The sequence below is a fragment of the Symphalangus syndactylus genome, chromosome 17 (genome assembly GCF_028878055.3).
Source record: "Symphalangus syndactylus isolate Jambi chromosome 17, NHGRI_mSymSyn1-v2.1_pri, whole genome shotgun sequence".
NCBI lineage: Eukaryota > Metazoa > Chordata > Mammalia > Primates > Hylobatidae > Symphalangus > Symphalangus syndactylus.
Window position 1 is genome coordinate 89,397,891 of NC_072439.2, and position 18,903 is coordinate 89,416,793.

Consider the following 18,903-nt stretch of genomic DNA (forward strand, 5'->3'; position numbering starts at 1 on the left):
AATATTATTCCATTCTAATTAATTTAAATTGAAATTTCCACATATGGCTAGTGGCCAACATATTGGACAGTGCAGCCCTAGACAATTCCAGCCAAGCAGACCCTAGCACCAGAGTAAAAAAACTAAGTTTCAGAACGATGGGAGCAGGCTCTCCAGGAGAGGACCAGGTACCTTGTCCCTAAGCATTGAATGGGGCCACTGCCCTCTCCAAAAGGAAGCAAGGCGGGATGGGCAGAGGCAGCTGAAGGTGAGCTTAAGAACAAGGCAGGATTAACACAGAACCTAATGGGGTCATCATGGGGGATGATACATGGAAATGAAGCATAAGGAGAGGTCGAGATGGAGGTGGACAAGGGAAAGGAAGCAGGTCCCTCCCTGTTGACTTAGTACTAGCACCAATCCTGGCAAGCTCTAAAACCTTTATTACACCCTTTTCCCCTTCCACCCATTATTGTCACATCCAGTGAAAGAATCATTACGTATCTTCTAATGCAATCCCCTCATTCCACAGATGCATAAACTGAGGCCCACAGAGATGACCGGATTGTCCAGTCATATGTTGAATCTGTAGCAGGATCAAGTCCAGACTGTGTCCTCCCCACTCTCAAGCCCATGTGCCCTCTCCCAGCCTTAACCAGCTCCACTAAAGGAAGGCAAGACTGCGGAAGCAGAACTGCAGGTAGACAACGAGCAGGCAGAGAGAGGCCCAGAAGAGGCACCAGCGAAGAGACAAGAAGTTGTAGCCGGATCCCGCCTGGGCCCTCGGCTTGGAGGCTTCAGAGGTGTAGGCGGTCGCCTCCTCCTCCAGCATCTTCTTGCTGGGCTTCCAGTGCACGATGCCCTCCTGGCAGGCCTCACAGAACTCTGCACAATGCGGCCCGCTGTCCGGGCGGCCGGCCACGTGGATGCGGTACTGGCCACCGTCCTCCTCGTAGCACTGCTCGCGCAGGCTGGTGATGAGGTTGTCCACCAGGCCCTCGATGTTCTCCTCCAGCATGCTGGACTCGTCCAGTCGCGCCGTGCCGCACTCATAGCACAGCTGCTTGAAGACGCGCATGCGCACCGAGCCCATCCGCCGGGCACGATCCAGATGCATATGGAAGAGGATGACCACGTGGGCAGACTGCCAGGTGTGCCAGCACCAGGAGCAGTGGAACCTCCCGGGAGGAAAAAGAGGGGTGGAGAAGGTGGGCATCCCGGAGAAGCCTGCCCTGAGGAGCTCTGAGAGGGAAAAAAAAGCCTGTGTGCCCGTGCTTGGAGATGGAGGCAGTGTTTACTGCCCTGTGGATTCATTAGCACTCCAAGGCCGGCCTGCTATCGCCTCCTCCTGGTGAACACCCCTGGGACCCGAGCAGCATCCTCAGGAGCCAGTGCCGGAGCCATCTGGCATCCAGCAGTGCTCTAGAGCTTGCCTCCTGCGGTCTCAGCTGCCCCCCAGCCCGATGCACTCAGGGCTTGCACCTGGGCGCTGTGCAGGGTCATTCCCCCTCTCTGGGCTTCATTTCTCACCTGTGAAATGCAGTGTGTGTTGGCCTCCAATAAGGGTCCTTCCTCTGTGACCTCCTGCGACTCTAATAAGAAGGATGACATACACCATCTAACTCATGCATCTTCCTAACTCTGGGGAGAAGAGACGCCTCTAACCGTGCCAAGCACAGACCCTGGCACATTGTAGGTCCTCAGTAAACCACTGAGAATGATGGGATGGACAGACCGGTAGATGGGTCGGATCAACTGTCTTTTAGAAGGAACTACCAAGTTAGTTACTACATCTTCACAAAGAACAGTCCCCCGTCTCTTGACAAGTCTTCTCTAGATCCCACTCTAGCCCTGCAGTGGGGACTGGAAAAGAGGGTACTCATTCCCATTGCCACTCCACACACACACACACACACACACACACACACACACACTTTCTCTCTCTCTCTTACATGCACACAGGCCACTTGGCCTAACCTGGGCTTTCTAGAGTCCCAGCCTCAGGAAGTGTGGCGGGTGGTAGCCTGGAGCTCATCTAGGCAAGCCCCACTCACTCCACCCCCACCACTGCCTGCACACCTTCAGTGATGCAGCGCTCCTGACCTCCAGGGCAGTTCTTTCCTTCCCTGAGATGAGCCTCTTCCAGGCCTCTGTTACAGAGGCTTCACAGGCAGTCAGATGTCCACTGGGCTGACCCTGCTCTCATCACTGGCCCTTTCTGGATCCATTGTATGATGGCCTTGAAGGACTTCTGGTTAGGAACTCAATTCAATCCAACAGACACCATTCAACACCTACCATATGCCAAGCACCACTCAACCCAGGCTGTGGGTTAGAGGTGAGGCCAAGCCTGGCCCTCACCCCTGAAAGCCTGATCACATGAGCATAGAACAGTACCCAGAATGGCCCAAGGCGAGGTTGGCAGGTCAGAGGAACCTAGCTGGTACTGAACCAGGAGAGGTTCCCCGCCCCCAGTTCTGGGCGAGAGCTGCAGGGCATCTGCCTGTTTAGAGACAGAGTGAGCCTGTGCACAAATAAGCTCATGGGCGGCAGTTCTTCAGCCCTTCCTGAGGCCAGCTGGGAGCCACAAGTCACCAGCCAGGAGTAAGAGGAGCTGACCCCTGAGGCAAGAGGAGACATGAGCTTGCTGAGCTCAGCCCCTAAACTCTGGATCCCGGGCACTCAAGTTTCCAGGCCTCTGCACCCCTCCCACCAGGCAGTTCAAATGCTTTATGTTTTCGGTCTCCTTCTAAGCCTTTTTTACGTCAAGCCAACCCAGAATTGCTTCACCTCCATCAAGCCAGGCCTCACATCTTAAATTAAAAAATACCAGATCTGGGGGCAGGGGAGCATAAGAAGCATCTAGTCAGCCCTTTATTTCACTGAGAAGAGACTGGAGCACAGATAGTAAGAGAGGCATCCACGTACACACAGCTAGTTAGAGGCAGAGCCAGTGCCCAGCACATAACAGGTACCCAACAGATGCTTCTTGAGTTGATGGAACTGGCATGAATCAGCCAACCTCTGGTTTTCTGTCTTTTTTTCACAAGACAGGTTTACTCCAATAATTCCAGGTCTTGGGGCAAGAGTACAAACGTAAACTCCCTACCCACGTCTTGCCTCCTCTGTTCCCACTCTCAGCACCATTCTGCACCACGAGAAGCTTCACACACATACACGTGAACAACCCAGGCTTTGTGTCCATGTTCTGGCTACATCTCCAGAGCACAGCCACTTATTGGCCTCTCTTGAATCCAAGGACACAGGGAAAAGCCCTGCACAGACCCTACAGATGGACTTGAGGTAGTTCTGGGAGGGATTTCTGTAGTCCCAGTCCCTGGTCATGATCTAAAAGGAGGAAAGGCATGTGGACTTTAGACGGCCTTGTCCCCTTGGCCTCAATTACTCTCTGCCCTGTGGCAGATGTGCAGCTCCTATAAAGAGTGGGACCCTGGGCTCTAAGTTCCTAAAGAAAGTTTTGCTCAAAGTTAAATCTTTTTATCACAGATACATAGATAATAGAGCTAGAGTGGATTGGATCAATTATCTAAGACCAACCCCCTCATTTTGTAAATATAAAAACTGAGAGCCGGAAAGGGAAATGGACTTGCCAAGTGTACAGGGCTACTTAGCTCTATAGAGCCAGTTCATAGCACATAGCAGGTGATCAATAAATGTTTCTGTATTCAGATCAAATTGGATTAGTTCACTAAACATATCTAGGACCAGAGCATAGCTATACCCCCCACATCCCCCCAACTCCTAGATTAAAGCTTTCCCCAATGGACCTCATAGGCTTCTTCCTTCAGTTCCAACTCACTCTTTAAATGTCAGAGATCGCAGGGATGTAGATGATATTACAGCTTTTCATTTAATGTGGACAACTAAGACCCAAAGATGGACCATAGCTTGCTCAGGGTCACCCAGGGAGTTAGTGGTATTGCTAGGATTAAAAACAAGAACTCTGTGACCCAGCCGGCTGTTCTTTGTCTTTCTCCCCATCTGAGCTGACACCAGAATGAGCCTGCCCCCAGGACTGGGCTCTGTCTCTCCTTGGAAAGTACCCCACAGCTGTGACCCAGGGGCTGTCTGCAAGGTCCCTCCACACTTAGCCTCTCACCTGCCTGAGGCGTGCTGCTCCAGGTACTGCTTCCAGCCAGGGGCCAGCTCACTGGGCTTGAGGTTGGGGTCTATGATGAGCTCCCAGCTGTCCGCTGGCTTTGCCACCTCCATCTTCTCATAGAAGATTTTCTTCCACTCACAAGTGGTCAAGCTGGTATACATGGTCCTGATGGCAGAGGTGGCAGTTCAAGCTCAGCCCCGGTGAGAACACAGAAAGAGCACGGATAGGCGCGGGACAATTCAGTGTCTATGGTCTGAGAATCCTCATCGGCAGGACTGGGAGGAAACAGGACCCAGCTCCCTCCTCTGTTACCCTGGAACCTGTTACCATGGTAGCCAGGCAGGGCACCAAGAGCGAGGGCTGGGGAGAAGGGGAGCCCCAAGGGGGAGTTTCAGGGCCCTGAGCTAGGTTTCAGAGGCAGCGCTGGATAGGCCTGAGAGGAGCAAGCACAGCGGGAGGCCCAACCTCAGACCACACTCATCTGGGTTTCCAGAGGTCTCCAGGAGGCAAGGACTATTTGGTGGCCCTGCTTCACCCAACTGCTCTTCTAGCATTCTCCACATCATGTGCTATGACACCCTAGGAAGTCAAGGAGAAATGAGGGATAGGGAAAGTCAGAACCTGCTGCTTCCACACCCCCTGATGTGCTGTGACCATCACTTACCATGTGCCTAGCACTAACTGCTTGACCTGTGTGCTGGCCAAGGCATATCAGATCAGGAAACTGAAGTTTATGCAACCCCTAAGTGGCTCATCCAAGATTCAGATCTGGGCCTTCTGAAACCGAGCTCATTTGTTTATTTATTTTAGTACTATTGTGCTCCTAACAGGGAATTGAGTGAGAAGTAACATCTCTTTGCCCAGGGCAATCTCAGACCAGTTGGTGAGCTAGAATGTAATTTCTTATGTCATGCAAAACACAGTAATAACATTTCAGATTCATAGCGTCATAGAATTGTTAGAGCCCATATTCAGTTCCCGGTCCCAAGCCAGGCTAAGGTGGCTGCTGGGGGAATGAGTTTGTTCTGTGCTGCAGGCTCCTGCTGCCTCCGTTGCTGCTGAGCTGGAGCAAGAGAGCATCTGCAGCTCTGTGATGCCCAATTTAAAGTCTTTAGAGACTAGAGGGGAATTTGACTTCAAATTTGGTAATCCAAGTGAAGACACGATCACCTGAAGGGAGGCAGCCTTGAGCATGGAAAAGGCCAGCCATGTGGCTGCTTACCCTAGCTTTGGTCCAACTTCCAGCTGTAATCATCTTACGATTCTTTAACCTGGTAATCTGGATCCCTAGACGTGAAGAGTTCCAACAGTAAAGAGCATCAAGAAGTGAAACAGGTTGCTAAGAACCAGAAGCTCTTGGTGTTGAGTTGCCAAGTGGTTTTCAGGAAGGGTGAGGTCGGGGACAATGTCACTGATTCCCTCTTGAAATGAAAAGGTGTTACTCTAGTGGCTTTGTGCTAAAGACCGCAGAAAGGACACAATTGTCTTCGAATCATTGACTGATAGCTCTAGAAGAGCTCTTTTATTTTTAAAAATCTGGTTTATTTCTTGAAATCTTCATTTCTTAACCAAAACTTCTTGACATTGAATTAAAACAACTGAGGCCTGGAAATGGAAAATTACTGGCCCAGGCTCTCAGGACTGGGTAGCTCAAACCTCACTGGGGATTCCCTTTGAAGCCAGTTACCAGACCAGGTGAGACAGAGGGATCCATGAATGGCCAGGAACTGAACGAAGCTGAGATGAGCTTATGGCCTGGCCTAGACCCTCATGCCAGGAATGAACCTCTGAGAAATATTATACCTTTGTTCCCAGAACAAATGGCAATAAAGGAAAAACAGAAAGAGGATGAGAATTGTCAGGGTTTACCTGTTATTTTTTTTTTTTCCTCAAATGATGCAATCCCCTTAGGCCTAGTATCAGGTTTAATTTAGCATAGCAGCTTTCTAAGCAGAGACCAATATAATTCATCTTTCTGTATAACAGCACTGTTTTCACTTTTCATACAATCGGTGAGCACAATTACTATTTCAATTTTCCGTGAACAACACTATCCTATTCCAGAACCTACGATCTAAGAGCTCACTAATGTATATTGTCTACAGCTGTGGCCACATCACACTCTGGCAGCTGCATTATACATATTTTATCTAGGTAATACTTTTTCAAATAAGAAAATTGTTATTTCTTTATAAAATAAAATACTATGCACCTGTATTCTGCAAACAAATCAGCAAGGGGAGGTGATGGATAAAAGAATCACTTCTCCCCTTCAATTTGGAATGCAGGTTAATGAAGAGCTTTGTAAAATATTTACTATTCAATTTTACTTATTAGAGTACTGTAAGAAATGCCAGTGTGGAGCTTAAAATGACAAAGTAATGAAGAGTTGAAAAGGTGTGTACATCAAAATCACCTGGGGAGTTCTGAAAACTATATACACCTCTGCCTCAGAGATTTCAATACATGTCCTTGAGGAGACAAATTTGCTCTCCACCTACTCCAGTCCTGGGAAGAGTCCCTTCTATTGCCAGCCATTGTTACTGATGGGATATGTTGTCCCACAGGCTACTGGAGGCCAAAAATGAAAAACAAAAAAAGAAGATCGAGTAAAATGAGCTAGTGGTTTATAATATGTCTTTACCAGGAAATAGATCCAGGACTAATGCAAGCTGTGTCCTATCTTCTCCTGTGTCTCCGCAATTCAAAGAACCATAGACGATGCTCTAGGGTGAATCCAAGATCCCCTGGGGAGTGTTTTCAAGAGATATTAGGAAGACCTCTCCATCCCCAGGATGTAGCACTTGGCGACAGCATGGTCCAAGCTCCCACTCTTTGGGTGGGAGATGACCTCTGAATCTCAGGGGAGGCCACGCAGAGCAGTCCATGGCTCTCTAATTGTGGCACATAGTAGAATCTTCCCAGGAAGATTTCACGCTGCCCTTTTATTAATTGGCAGCACCCGGAGCAACTGCAGGCAAGTGACATTCTGTTTCTGCTGGTGTCCAAGGGTCCAAATTCTATGCACCGTGCTTCCCAGCACCCCAAAGGTTCTGGAGTCTGTATTAAGAGTGACCATATCTACGTATCCTTTTTTCCAGGCCTTATTATCCTAGGTAGAGATTTGGTGATGAATCTCTTATGGGATGTAAATAAATAAAAAGACAGATGGAAATAGGGTGTGCTCCATGCAAGGGAGAAAAAAAAGAGACGGGGGTTGAGTTAGGAAGGAAGAATATAGAGGGTCTGGGAACACTTTCGGCAGGTACAACCTATGCTGCTTCTGTCCAAGAGGATGAAGTCCTTCATCAGGGTTCCTTAGCTATGCTCAGAGAACCTGCTAGTTTCTGTTGAGCTGAGGCTCAACACACACAAAAATAGCCATGACTTCTCTCTGGGACACTCCCAGCCATCAAGGCAGGGTGAAAAGGGAGGATGGGATAGATTGTGCCGGCTTTTAAAGCATCCATTCAAAAAATGGCAATGCTGGGGTCAATATCCTGGGCAGACTTTAAAAAATATATATCTTTCCTTTTAAACCCACATTTACCCAGTAGAATATTTGTAGTTCTGGGGCTTTCCACACAAGGAAAGGACCCATTAAAGCTGAGTCCATTCCTGAGGCAAGTCTTTCACTATAAATAGAACAAATTTTACCTTGAGTATCTATCTTTAGGAACCAGGTCACCTTCCAAAGGCTGATGGGGAGTCCTTGAAGAGCAGTCAGAAAGGCTGTTTGGCCCCAACGCTTAGCTCAATTAACTTCCTTGGAGACTTTACATTCCCAGAATTGACTGTGTACTTCAATTTACATGGGAATGAGGAAGGAAAGGACTAATACACTCATTAGTATTGTATTTACTCTTAAGGCTGGATACTGACTTTACCTTTTTTCTTATCCAAAAATTAAGATAAAATTGTTCAAGTGCATAAAATTGGACAAACATTACATAGATATTACAAAAACAGGCAGTTAAAAGCCACCAGTAAAGATTTAAACAGACCACTTAGCTCTGACATTGGAACCAGAAGATACACAGTCAATAGGAATCACAGGCCCAAAATGATCAGGCTTTGCTTAGAGTTAAGTTAAATATGCTAGAAACACTTCAATTTATTTCCCCAGTTGTCAAACAATTGGAAAGAGCAGATCTACATACTATAAAAATGCTTTCTTACTCCCAAGGATAAGGCAGGTAGGTTTTATAGTAAAACAAAGCATATGAGATGCAGGTCTTACATGAGATGTAAAACAAACATGTTAAACGAAGATGTTTTACATGAGATGTAAAACAAAGCATATGAGATGTGGATCTTTATATTTCTCAGTAAATTTGAGCTTTCTTGATATGTGCTTATAGACACTGTAGTTAAAAAGCTACATTTCTTGCAAAGTCCCAAGGTAAATGTAAGTAAAGCTTGGGAAGAGAGAATTCTACAAGGAAACCCACTGACCAGAATAAGAAGAATTTTAAAACAGAAAGATCCCTTGTTAGTGAAACAAGAAAATGGCCACAACTACAAGCCAGAACATCTAACAATTATAGTTAAATTTGGATATAGAGTGGGAGCACATGAAGAACCAATGCATGCCTCACTTCATCTCACGCAGAGTGAATATTTCTTTTCTTTTTTTTTCTTGGGACAGAGTCTCACTATGTCACGCAAGCTGGAGTGCAATGGCGTGATCTCCACTCACTGCAACCTCTGCCTCCTGAGTTCAAGCAATTCTCCTGCCTCAGCCTCCTGAGTAGCTGGGATCACAGACGTGCACCAGCACACCTGGCTAATTTTTGTATTTTTAGTAGAGATGGGGTTTCACCATATTGGCCAGGCTGGTCTCGAACTCCTGACATCGTGATCCACCCATGTCGGCCTCCCCAAGAGCTGGGATTACAGGCATGAGCCACCGTGCCTGGTCAGAGTGAATATTTCTTTAAACATGACCCACCCCAGTAACAATGAGCACACCTACCATACACATCTGGGTTCCTAATACCATTCTCCAATTAAAACAACAACAACAAACTGGGTCTTCTTGGAAAAATTACATGAAGGCTCATTCATTCCTATGTCTAGAGGTTGATGCTGCCTGTGAGATGGGACCACAGCTAGGGCTATAGGCCAAAACATCTACACATGGCCTTTCTATGGAGCCTGGGCTTCCTCACAGGATGCTGGCTGAGTTCCAAGGGCTGTTGTCCCAAGAGAATCAGGCAGAAGCTGTGCTTCCTTTTATGAGCTACCCTCAAAAGTCACAAGGCAACACTTTTTTCACCATTGCCCAGATTCAAGGTAAAGGAACATAGACCCCACATTTGGATAGGAGGAAAGTCAAAGCTATGTTGTAAGAAGATGCAAGTCGGGAGATACCAGTGTGATCGTCTTTGGAAAACATGCATTGTCACAGCAGGTAGGGAAGTCAATAAGGCTTCCACAGAAGGAGTGGTATGTGAATAAACCCTTACAGGATGAGCAATTGGCAGCTAAATAAAAAAAAATTTTTTAAGGAGTGCTTTTCCCTAAGGAGGGGAAAGCATGGGCAAAGACTTAGAAAATGAAATGACATAGAATCATTCTTGAGACTCCGTATCATTTAGGACATCTGGATCACACAGAAGAGTGGTGGAAGTTGAGGCCTGAAAGATACATGGGACCTGGATTATGGAGTTTTTAATGCCTTGGCAAAGTTGAAATTTTGCCTTAGAGGGGATGCGAAATTACTAAATCATTTTAGGCCTGAACTACATGATCCTATTTGCATATCAACAATGTGCTATTTAAACGCATTGCTCTCTCTTCCTTTTCCCCATAAATTGGTTGGTGTCTAAAAATGCTGTTTCCATGACACACTTGTCGTGAATTCTAATCCTCTTAGCTCCTTGCAAATCTAGATCCCTCTGTAGGAGGTGTGAAAAGGACCTTCACTCCATTATCCAAAAGTGTTCTCTAGGGAGAAGACTCCATTGAGTATTCTTTTGTACACTCCCAATTGAGACCTACTGGATTACGTGTCATGAGAAGTTGGAGAAATAGTTTACAATGTTTTATATTGAAAAGTTATTAATAGAGTTGGAATATTAAATTTTTAATGAGTTTTATTATCAATAAAACTTCTATGGACTATTTTCACTAATGAAGGTACATGTGAATGAGAAATAGATACACTGATGCTTATAAGTCTCCAGTAGTACATCAGCATGTGACAAATGAACACAGACACCCATGGGCTATATCTACCAAATTGTCTTAAATCTCCTACCTAGATTTATCACGCTATAAGAAGAAGATAGAAAAATCTTATTGTGGATTTATGCTGGTAGCCAGGGGGAAGAGGGAGTTTGAAAATAATTAACAGTGAAAAGTAAACTCTGTGAATATAAAGTAGAAACTGCTGGTGCCGGTGCCATAATAGTTACTTAATCTGTGTCATGACCTGCAAGGCAATTAAATGAAGTCTGAGTGGGTGAAGAAACTCTTAAGATTCAGTCCAAAATGGTTTCCATGTCCAAGGGGACCCATTGATGGAAGCTGGTCAGGGGACAACACCAAACTCATTCTATCCAGAGAATTTATATGATGCAAGAAATGGCAAAAGCTTCAAGCTGATTCTCGAGGCATCAGAAGCTGGGCAAAGAAACAGCAGACTAGTTCCTCATCTTAAATACTAGTTGCAGAAGTGGACCTTAATTTAATATACCTTAATTATAATAAAAGGTAATAGTGATAAAGCCCTCACTATGCACTATGAGTTTTTCTAAGTATTTTGCATATATTAATTCATTTAAGCACACACAAGAACCCTATGAGGTGGATACTATAATTATTTTCCCCATTTTCCATAAGAGGAAACCAGGACTCAGAAAGGTTGAGTGATTTACTGGTGGTCATATAGTTAATAAGTGACAATTCTGGGATTTGGACTCATACAATCTGGCTTGCTGACTATGCATATTTATCCACTAAGCTATTCCCTAGGCCCAGTTTTTTTTTTTTTTTTTCCTGTCTTCCCCAGAGTAGAACCTGGGCACAGTTTTTAAAGTAATAAACTCATTGTAAAATTTCAAATGATACAAAAATATATTAACTATTAAATGAAAGTTCCATATCCTGTTCACCCCACCTCTCCCTGCCCTTCATTTTTTTCCAAGTTACTATTGTTAAACATTTAGAATTCATTTGATTAAAGAATGTATTTGATTTTTTAAAACATTGCAGTGTTTTATAGTATCTCTAATGTTTAAAAAAGTTATATGGCATTGACATCTTCCAAGTTTGGTGCACAATGGCTTGTGGGACACAGATTTGGAGCTTGTTTGTGAACCTCTGTTAGCTCATGAGTGCCCCTATCTGAAACCGGCATCAGCACCTCACCGAGGCTTGCGTGTTCCACTGCACAGGCAGTACCTTGGGAATTTATTAAAATACTGTCTCTGGCAGGCACGCCTGTAATCCCAGCACTTTGGGAAGCCGAGGTGGGCAGATCACGAAGTCAGGATTTCCAGACCAGTATGGCCAACATAGTGAAACCCCATCCCTACTAAAAATACAAAAAAATTGGCCAGGCATGGTGGTGCGCACTTATAATCCCAGCTACTCAGGAGGCTGAAGCAGGAGAATCGTGTGAACCCGGGAGGCGGAGGTCGTAGTGAGCCGAGATCACGCCATTGCACTCCAGCCTGGGTGACAGTGTGAGATTCTGTCTCAAAATAAATAAATAAATAAATAAATACTGTCTCTGTGTGAAAATGTTTATCTAAAGAGGGAGGAAACATCACTGAAAGTTGAAAAAAATGTTAACATGATGTGAGGACATGCATTGGCAACACATGTATGATGAATAATTTTATATGTCAACTTCGCTTGACCAAGGGGTGCTCAAATAACTGCTTGGACACGATTTCTGGATGTGTCTGTGAGAGTGTTTTTGGAAGAGATCAGCCATTTGAATTGGTGAATTGAGGAAAGCAGACGGCCCTCCCCACGTGGATGGGCATCATCCTATCCAATAAGGGCCTGAATAGAATAAAAAGACAATGCAGGAAGGTTGAATTCACTCTCTGCCTGACTTTTGAGCTGAGACATTGATCTCCTCCTGCCCTCAACTCCGGGTTCTCAAGCCTTGAGACTCGGACTAGAATCTACAAGATCAGCTCTCTGGCTCTCAGGCCTTCAAACTATACCACTGGCTTTCCTGGGTCTTCAGCTTGTAGTTGGCAAGACTGTGGGACTTTTCAACCTCTGCAATCACATGAGCCAATTCCTCATAATAAATGTCTTCCTAAATATCCATATATATATATATATATATATATAATATATTGTATGTGTGTATGTGTATATCCTATACAAGCACACACACATAAATATCTATATTAGTGGTTCTGTTTCTCTGAAGAACCTGGGAACCATATGATATGTATGGTTCTCTATATATTTAGGTATATATATATATACATGTGTGTATATGATTTACATATACATATGTGTATATATGTGTATATATTACCTAAATATATGGAGAACCATACAAATACACATACACACACACAAACACACATACACACCCCACATATAGATCTTATCAATTCCATTTCTCTGGACAACCCTGACTAATACACCGTGATTCTCTCTAAATGGGATTTCAGTAAAAGCCTGAAAACCTTTGCAGACATTTCTGGGTTTTCGACTGGAGGATTCCTGAAAGCGTAGGCAAAAATTCTCTGGCAATGTCAAGGGTCCACTCTGTTGGCACAGAGCTCTCTATGGGGAGTCAGAGACCTAGATTCTTATCTCAAGCTTGTAATAACCCTCGTTAAATCAGTTTAGTACCCTGAGCATCAATTTTCTAGGTGCTGAATCAGAAATTTCGAAGATGCTGACCTCTGAAGCCCCATTCTCTGCTGAGATTTTGGATGTCTAAAGGCGCCATGTAAAGCCAAGTGCTCTCACTGATTTTAACATGGATAGCCACCCCTTTTGCTGTTTCTATGCATCTCTATCCTGGTTTTGGTGTGCTTTTGATTCCAGTGGTTCAAAGAGTCTTCCAGCTTTGTCTGCACTTTAGGATCCAAGGGAATATAGGCAGTGTCCAGAGGAGTCTATTTTTAAATGCATTCAGTAAGCATTTATTAACACCTTGTCAGGTGAGGCTCTGAGGCTATTGGCATGACTGAAACATGGTCCCTGCCCTCATGCATTCAGTCTGGGGCAGAGATAGTATTACCTTCATTTGTTTTCAGCCTTGAAGCAACCAACACCCGCACCGTGCACTATGTCATTAGGGAACCCACTGCTCTCCTGTTAGAAGTAAACTCAGTTTTCCTTGTTTGACCCATGAGTTGTTTTGAGGGAATTTTTAAAAAATGCATAAACAAGTGGAATTTTTCCAGTTCCCGTTTTATTGTTGATTTCTAACTTAATTGCACTGTTCTTAGAGAATGTGGTCTGTATGGCACCAATCCATTGAAGTTTTCTAAGGCTACTGTTGATCTTTCTTAATTATACTTTTCTGTATTTAATTTTTAAACATTTATGCTGAATCAATTTAGAGAGATAATATGATAATTACAACCTCAGAGTCTAGAGCCAGATCTTGATTTTCCTCTCAGCTCTGCCAGTGACTGGCTGCATAAAATCGGGTGATGACGTCAGTCTCCACATCTGTAAAGTAAGAATAATAAAAGAGACTATTACAGTGGGTTCCAGAGAGGTTCAAATAAGCTCATACTTTCACAGAACCAAAAACAGTTCTTGGCACATAGTGACTGCTCAGTAAATGTTATTTAATATTATTTTTCTACTTATATATTCCATTTATAGAACATTCTCAAAAAGACAAAATTATAGGGGTGGAGAACAGATCAGCGGTTGCCAGAGGTTAGAGATGAAGGGAGGGAAACAGGATGACGATAAAAGGGTAGCACAAATGGTCTTCAGGATGATGGAACTGTTGTATATCTTGATTGTGGTGGTGGCCATGTGAATCTACACATGCAACAAAATCGCATAGAAACACACACACACATACGCATATACACATACACACGAGTGCATGTAAAACGAGTTAAGTCAGAATAAGGTCTGTGGATTATACCCACTGTGTCAACTTCCTGGCTTGGATACTGTGCTATGGTTAGGGAAGACCTTACCATTGAGGGAAACTTGCAGAAGGGTACACAGGACCTCTCTGCACTATTTTTTTGTAACTTTTTGTGAGTCCATAATTATTTAAAAATTTAAAAAACTTTTAAATGCTCCTGGCATATGATGAATGTCTAATAAGTGTTATTTATTACGTTTTGTCATAGCTGTTTTTCAAGTTTTTATGTATATTTAACAGATATTAATTTTGAAATTAAATTCAGAACAATAGATACTATTTTTAAAAAGACAGTGTATCTCAGCAAAGTTCCATATTGTTACATGTACAGGAACTTTGAGCCCCTTGTGAGCTGAAAAATGAATTAGAATTTCTGATAACTAGTGTCATTTTGTTAGCCCCTTTTGAATTGTGAAAATATCAGGAGGCATGAATAAGAAAACCCTAAGTCCTGAGTCCATGCGTGTTGGTCTCCTGGATGCAGGAAAACTCAGGAACAATAGATGAGAAAGGGCTGGCCCCCAGCAATTAGAACTCTGCAGCCTCAACGAATGCTTTATATTCCCAGAACTCCCCTAGTGAGAGCAATCTCCTACCTCCATCACACAGTTACTTTGACCAGAAAAGTCCTTGTCACTGTTTCCAAAAGGGGTCCTGAAGATTATCTCATACAGTCTTTGCATTTGCAATCAGAAGCTGAGGCCAAGGGACAGTAAGTTTCCTGACCAAGGCCAGTAGCTGGTCAACAGCAGAGCCTGGTCTTCAATCAAGGCAGAAGCTGTTTGCGCTGGGTTTCACTGTGGCATGTCCCAGGACAGCAGGGATTTGATGCTGTCTCCCACCCACAACTACCCAGAGTCATTGAGTGTAATCAGGAGACCAATGCTTAAGGGGCACCTCCTCAGGCCCTCAGCACTGAAGGGGAGCAGAGAGGAGATTGAGATGCACCCAGCCCACAGCCTAGGCACCAGCCGTCCAGGGACACAGGCCTACACTGTGATGCAGGTGGTGAGCGCCATGGCATGTCCTGGTGGCTTCTGCTCTGTCTACGCCCAGAATTTACAACTTTGACCCTAAGAGAATACCAACCCTAAAAGCCTAAATTTTCTCCTTACACTCTTGTGAGTTGAAAAAGCTGTGCTCAAGGGTACACAAATGTTACCAGTGGAGGGTGTCCAGGTTCTTCGCATTTTGAACAAAGAATTGGACAAAATGCACAAACAAAGCTATGAAAGACTAAAGCAAAGATGGCATAGATTTATTGAAACGAAATTATACTCCACACAGGGGCAGTTGGCTGGACCTCAAGAACGCTGGTTACAGAATTTTCTGGGCTTTAAATACCTTCTAGAGGCTTCCCATTGATTACTTGGTTCACACACTATGTAAATGAAGTAGTGGCTCACAACCAATCTGATTGGTCATGGAAGGTAACCAATCTGATTGGTCATGGAAGGTGACCAATCAGAGGCTAAAGTGAAGTTACAAAGTTACACCCCTATGCAAGTGAAGACTAGGCCTACAATCAGTCTGATTGGTTGCAGGAGGGGACCAATCAGAGGTACTTCCATTTTTAATCTGCAAGGCAGAAAAGCAGGAGGGGTGGGGGGAGCAGGTTGCAAAGGGAGTAGCCTCTGATCCTTTTGTTACTTGGGTGTGAAGAGATGGGATTTTCCTTTTTATTCAGTTCTAGGAAACTAGTGCAAATTGGCCTTAGGATCTCTGTCTCCAGACCCTATGCTCTTGCCTCACAAAGACAGGTGTACCTTTTTGTTAATTTACCCACTGACACACAACGTTACCGCCTGTGCTAGCTGAGTGTCTGACAGCAAGTCAGAAGGCAAATGGTCTGTTCTCGGCCCTCACCCACTAGCCAGATGTTCTTAGGCTCTCCTCTCCGAACCTCAGTTTTGCCACCTGTCAAATGGGATATCTTGCTTCCTTAACTGGCAAGATTGTGGTGAGGATTAAGTGAACCCTTGGAGATGAAAGGCTTTTACGATTTGTAAAGTTTGTTATACTAGACACTAGATTAGTGTCATATCATAAACCCCTGCCTCTCTCCACAGTTCTACTAGGAATTGGCCTCTTTTGCCCAAGAATTGAGATATAACCCCTTATGTTTTCAAGGAGAACTGGAAATTCCTGATCCCCCAAAGGGGTGATTCAGAATGGAACTTTACACACATTCAAGTAGATCTCCGCAAGAAAGATTTGGGGGCCAGAGCCCCCAAGTCAATTCTGTTAAATGGCTCTGCTGAGATGACGAAGAGGCTTTAGAAAGAGAATAGGTACAAAGGCATAGGAGACCAACTCAAAAAATAGCACTGGCCCCATTTATACCTTCCTGCTTCCCTGGAGCCAGACTAAGTGGCACCTGCAGCCTTCACTGCTTAGTCTACCCTGCCACCTTGTGGCTATTTGCTAGACTGCACCAGTAGAACAGCCTCAGAGAAAGCGGGGACCAACAGGAACCCTTAATCACGCACTCACTCCTTTACTCCGTCACTCAACAAACTCGTACAGATGCTCACAGTTGTTCAGGCTGAAGAAATTCACAGGCTGGAAGAAGAGAGGGACTGAAGTGAGGGTAAACGGAGAAAAGAGACTTGCTAGGCAGGGGTCTTGGTGTTTGCAAAGACACTGAAGCCTCACAGGTTTGGGAAGTGGTGAGCTTCTCCATGTGACTGAAGAATAGGGTGCACCAGGTAGAAATGATGGGAGATGGGGTTAGAGCCTCGCTATCAGAAAATGATATGTATGAAACTGTAAGCCTCTGTACGTTAGAAAAAAAAAACACACACACAAACAAAAAACGAAGAAAGACACAACTTGGTCCCTGGAGTGCAGGTCAATTCAGGTTACAGGAGCTGTCCAACCCTCCGCAAATGGCCCCCAGACTTCCATGGCCCTTCCTTCCTGAGACTCCTAGGAGGAAACACATACTCTGAATCCCTCGCCGTGATTAAAATCAGTTTCTAAATGAGATAGGATCTTGTATAATCTCAAGTTTGAAAGGGACCTTAGAGTCATTTAATCCAACCCTCCCTGCAAGCCAAGATTGCTGCCAACTCACCACGTATCTTGAGCTTAAATCGCCTTCAGTGATGAGTTCAGATGCTCACCCAAAGCCCGTTCCATCTTTAGACAGCAGGAAGTCCTTTATTCTATCAAGTTGAGTTCTTCCTGTTTATAATTCCTGTTCATTGATACAAGGTTCCCCCCGCCAGGGTTCTGTCAAAGAAGTAATCAGATATATGAATGTATATGAAGAAGGTAACCATTTAGTGGCAGCACTAAGATTTCTGGAAATAGGAAGTCATGGTAGTATTATTTCTGAGGAAATAATACTGGCATAGGCTTTGGGGGAGCTGTGTCCTCGTCCTTATAGAATTTCTTTGCTTAATGTCACTTTACTTCCTTTCTTTTATGATAGAGTTGGATTCGATCAGAATTCTCACCCCTGGTTCTAAGTCAGAATCATCTGGAGAGCAGGCAGCAGAATCTCTGAAAGCTCCCTATGGTGCAGAACTGCTGGATGAGACCGTCAGTGGGGTAAGCTCAAATACTCCATGATTATTCAAGATATGATTAACTATAATAGTCTCCAGTTCTTGTATCAAGCCCATGATGGTCTGGTATGTAAGTTCTTGGTGATTCCTATTTCATAAAGACCTACCTGGATCTAGAGCTTTCTCCCATCTGCATGATCAAAGTGTGGTTGTTCACGGAGCACAATTATGTTGTTATCTGGTGCTCTTTTGGACAGAGACCTACCAGTGACATAAAAGACAAAACTAGCTAGAGAAGAAAAAAGAGACGTATTGCCTGATCTTAGCCAAGTGCCATGACCTTCTTGTACCCCATTCACCTCATCTGTAAGAGGTAAGACAAACCCACTTCAGTGAGTTGTTGTGAGGGTAATTGAGACCATGAGTGTAAAGCCTACTGGCAAAGAGAAAGCTCTCCAAATCTCAATTCCCTGAGTCTTTGACAGCTGGAAGAAAGTGCAAACTAGAAGCTAGGGTGGTGCCTTTTCTGAGAGCATTTTCCTCATTTTTCTTCCCATAAACAGCCTCTGTTGAGTTGTATCATATCCCCACAAAATTCATATGTTGAAGTCCTAACTTCTAGTACCTTAGAATGTGACCTTATTTGGAAATAGGGTCATTGCAGATATGATTAATTAAGTCGAGGTCATGAGAGTGGGCCCTAATCTAACACAAGTGATGACCTCATAAAAAGGGAAGAACTTTGGATACAGAGACACAAACACAGAAACACCATGTGAAGTTGAAAAGACTGAGGTGATGCTTCTACCAGCCAAAGAATGCCAGATTGCCAGGAAATGACCAGAAGGTAGGAGAGAAGGCTGGAACAGATTCATCCTTACAGCCCTCAAAAGAAACCAACAGTGCCATCACCTTGATCTTGGACTTCCAGCCTTCAGAACCATGAGGCAATAACATTCTATTGTTTAAGCCATTTCAGTTTGTGGTACGTTGTGTCAGCAGCCTTGGCGAACTAATTACACCTCTAGAGGTGACTCCTACTGGTGACATCAAAGGACAGCTCTGTCCAGATGGAAGGAGGCACTGAAGTTCCACAGAACAAATGGGAGACATATGAGAACCCCGAGAGTGCTTCTCCATGGGCCACCAGCTCAACACGGCTGTCCACCTTGTACTGCCCTGAAAGA

At 44.5% G+C, this 18,903-nt stretch overlaps 1 protein-coding gene across 1 annotated transcript; it reads right to left on the bottom strand.

Moving 5' to 3' along the window:
- Nucleotides 1-376: 376 nt before the first annotated feature.
- RTP2 (receptor transporter protein 2) lies at nucleotides 377-17,475 on the bottom strand. The gene is made up of 4 exons (XM_063622326.1): nucleotides 17,281-17,475; nucleotides 13,677-13,765; nucleotides 4,100-4,267; nucleotides 377-1,157 (listed from the first exon to the last, which is right to left on the bottom strand). The coding sequence occupies exons 3-4, from the start codon at nucleotides 4,261-4,263 to the stop codon at nucleotides 644-646; spliced, it is 678 nt and encodes a 225-aa protein (XP_063478396.1). The 5' UTR covers nucleotides 4,264-4,267; nucleotides 13,677-13,765; nucleotides 17,281-17,475; the 3' UTR covers nucleotides 377-643.
- Nucleotides 17,476-18,903: the final 1,428 nt, after the last annotated feature.

Bases quoted from the DNA above. Each gene is read 5' to 3' on its own strand.
- RTP2 (XM_063622326.1), bottom strand. From the start codon at position 4,263: ATGTATACCAGCTTGACCACTTGTGAGTGGAAGAAAATCTTCTATGAG. The intron at 1,158-4,099 runs GTGAGAGGCTAA...TCCTCCCGGGAG, and splicing joins GAGCAGCACGCCTCAGGCAG to GTTCCACTGCTCCTGGTGCT.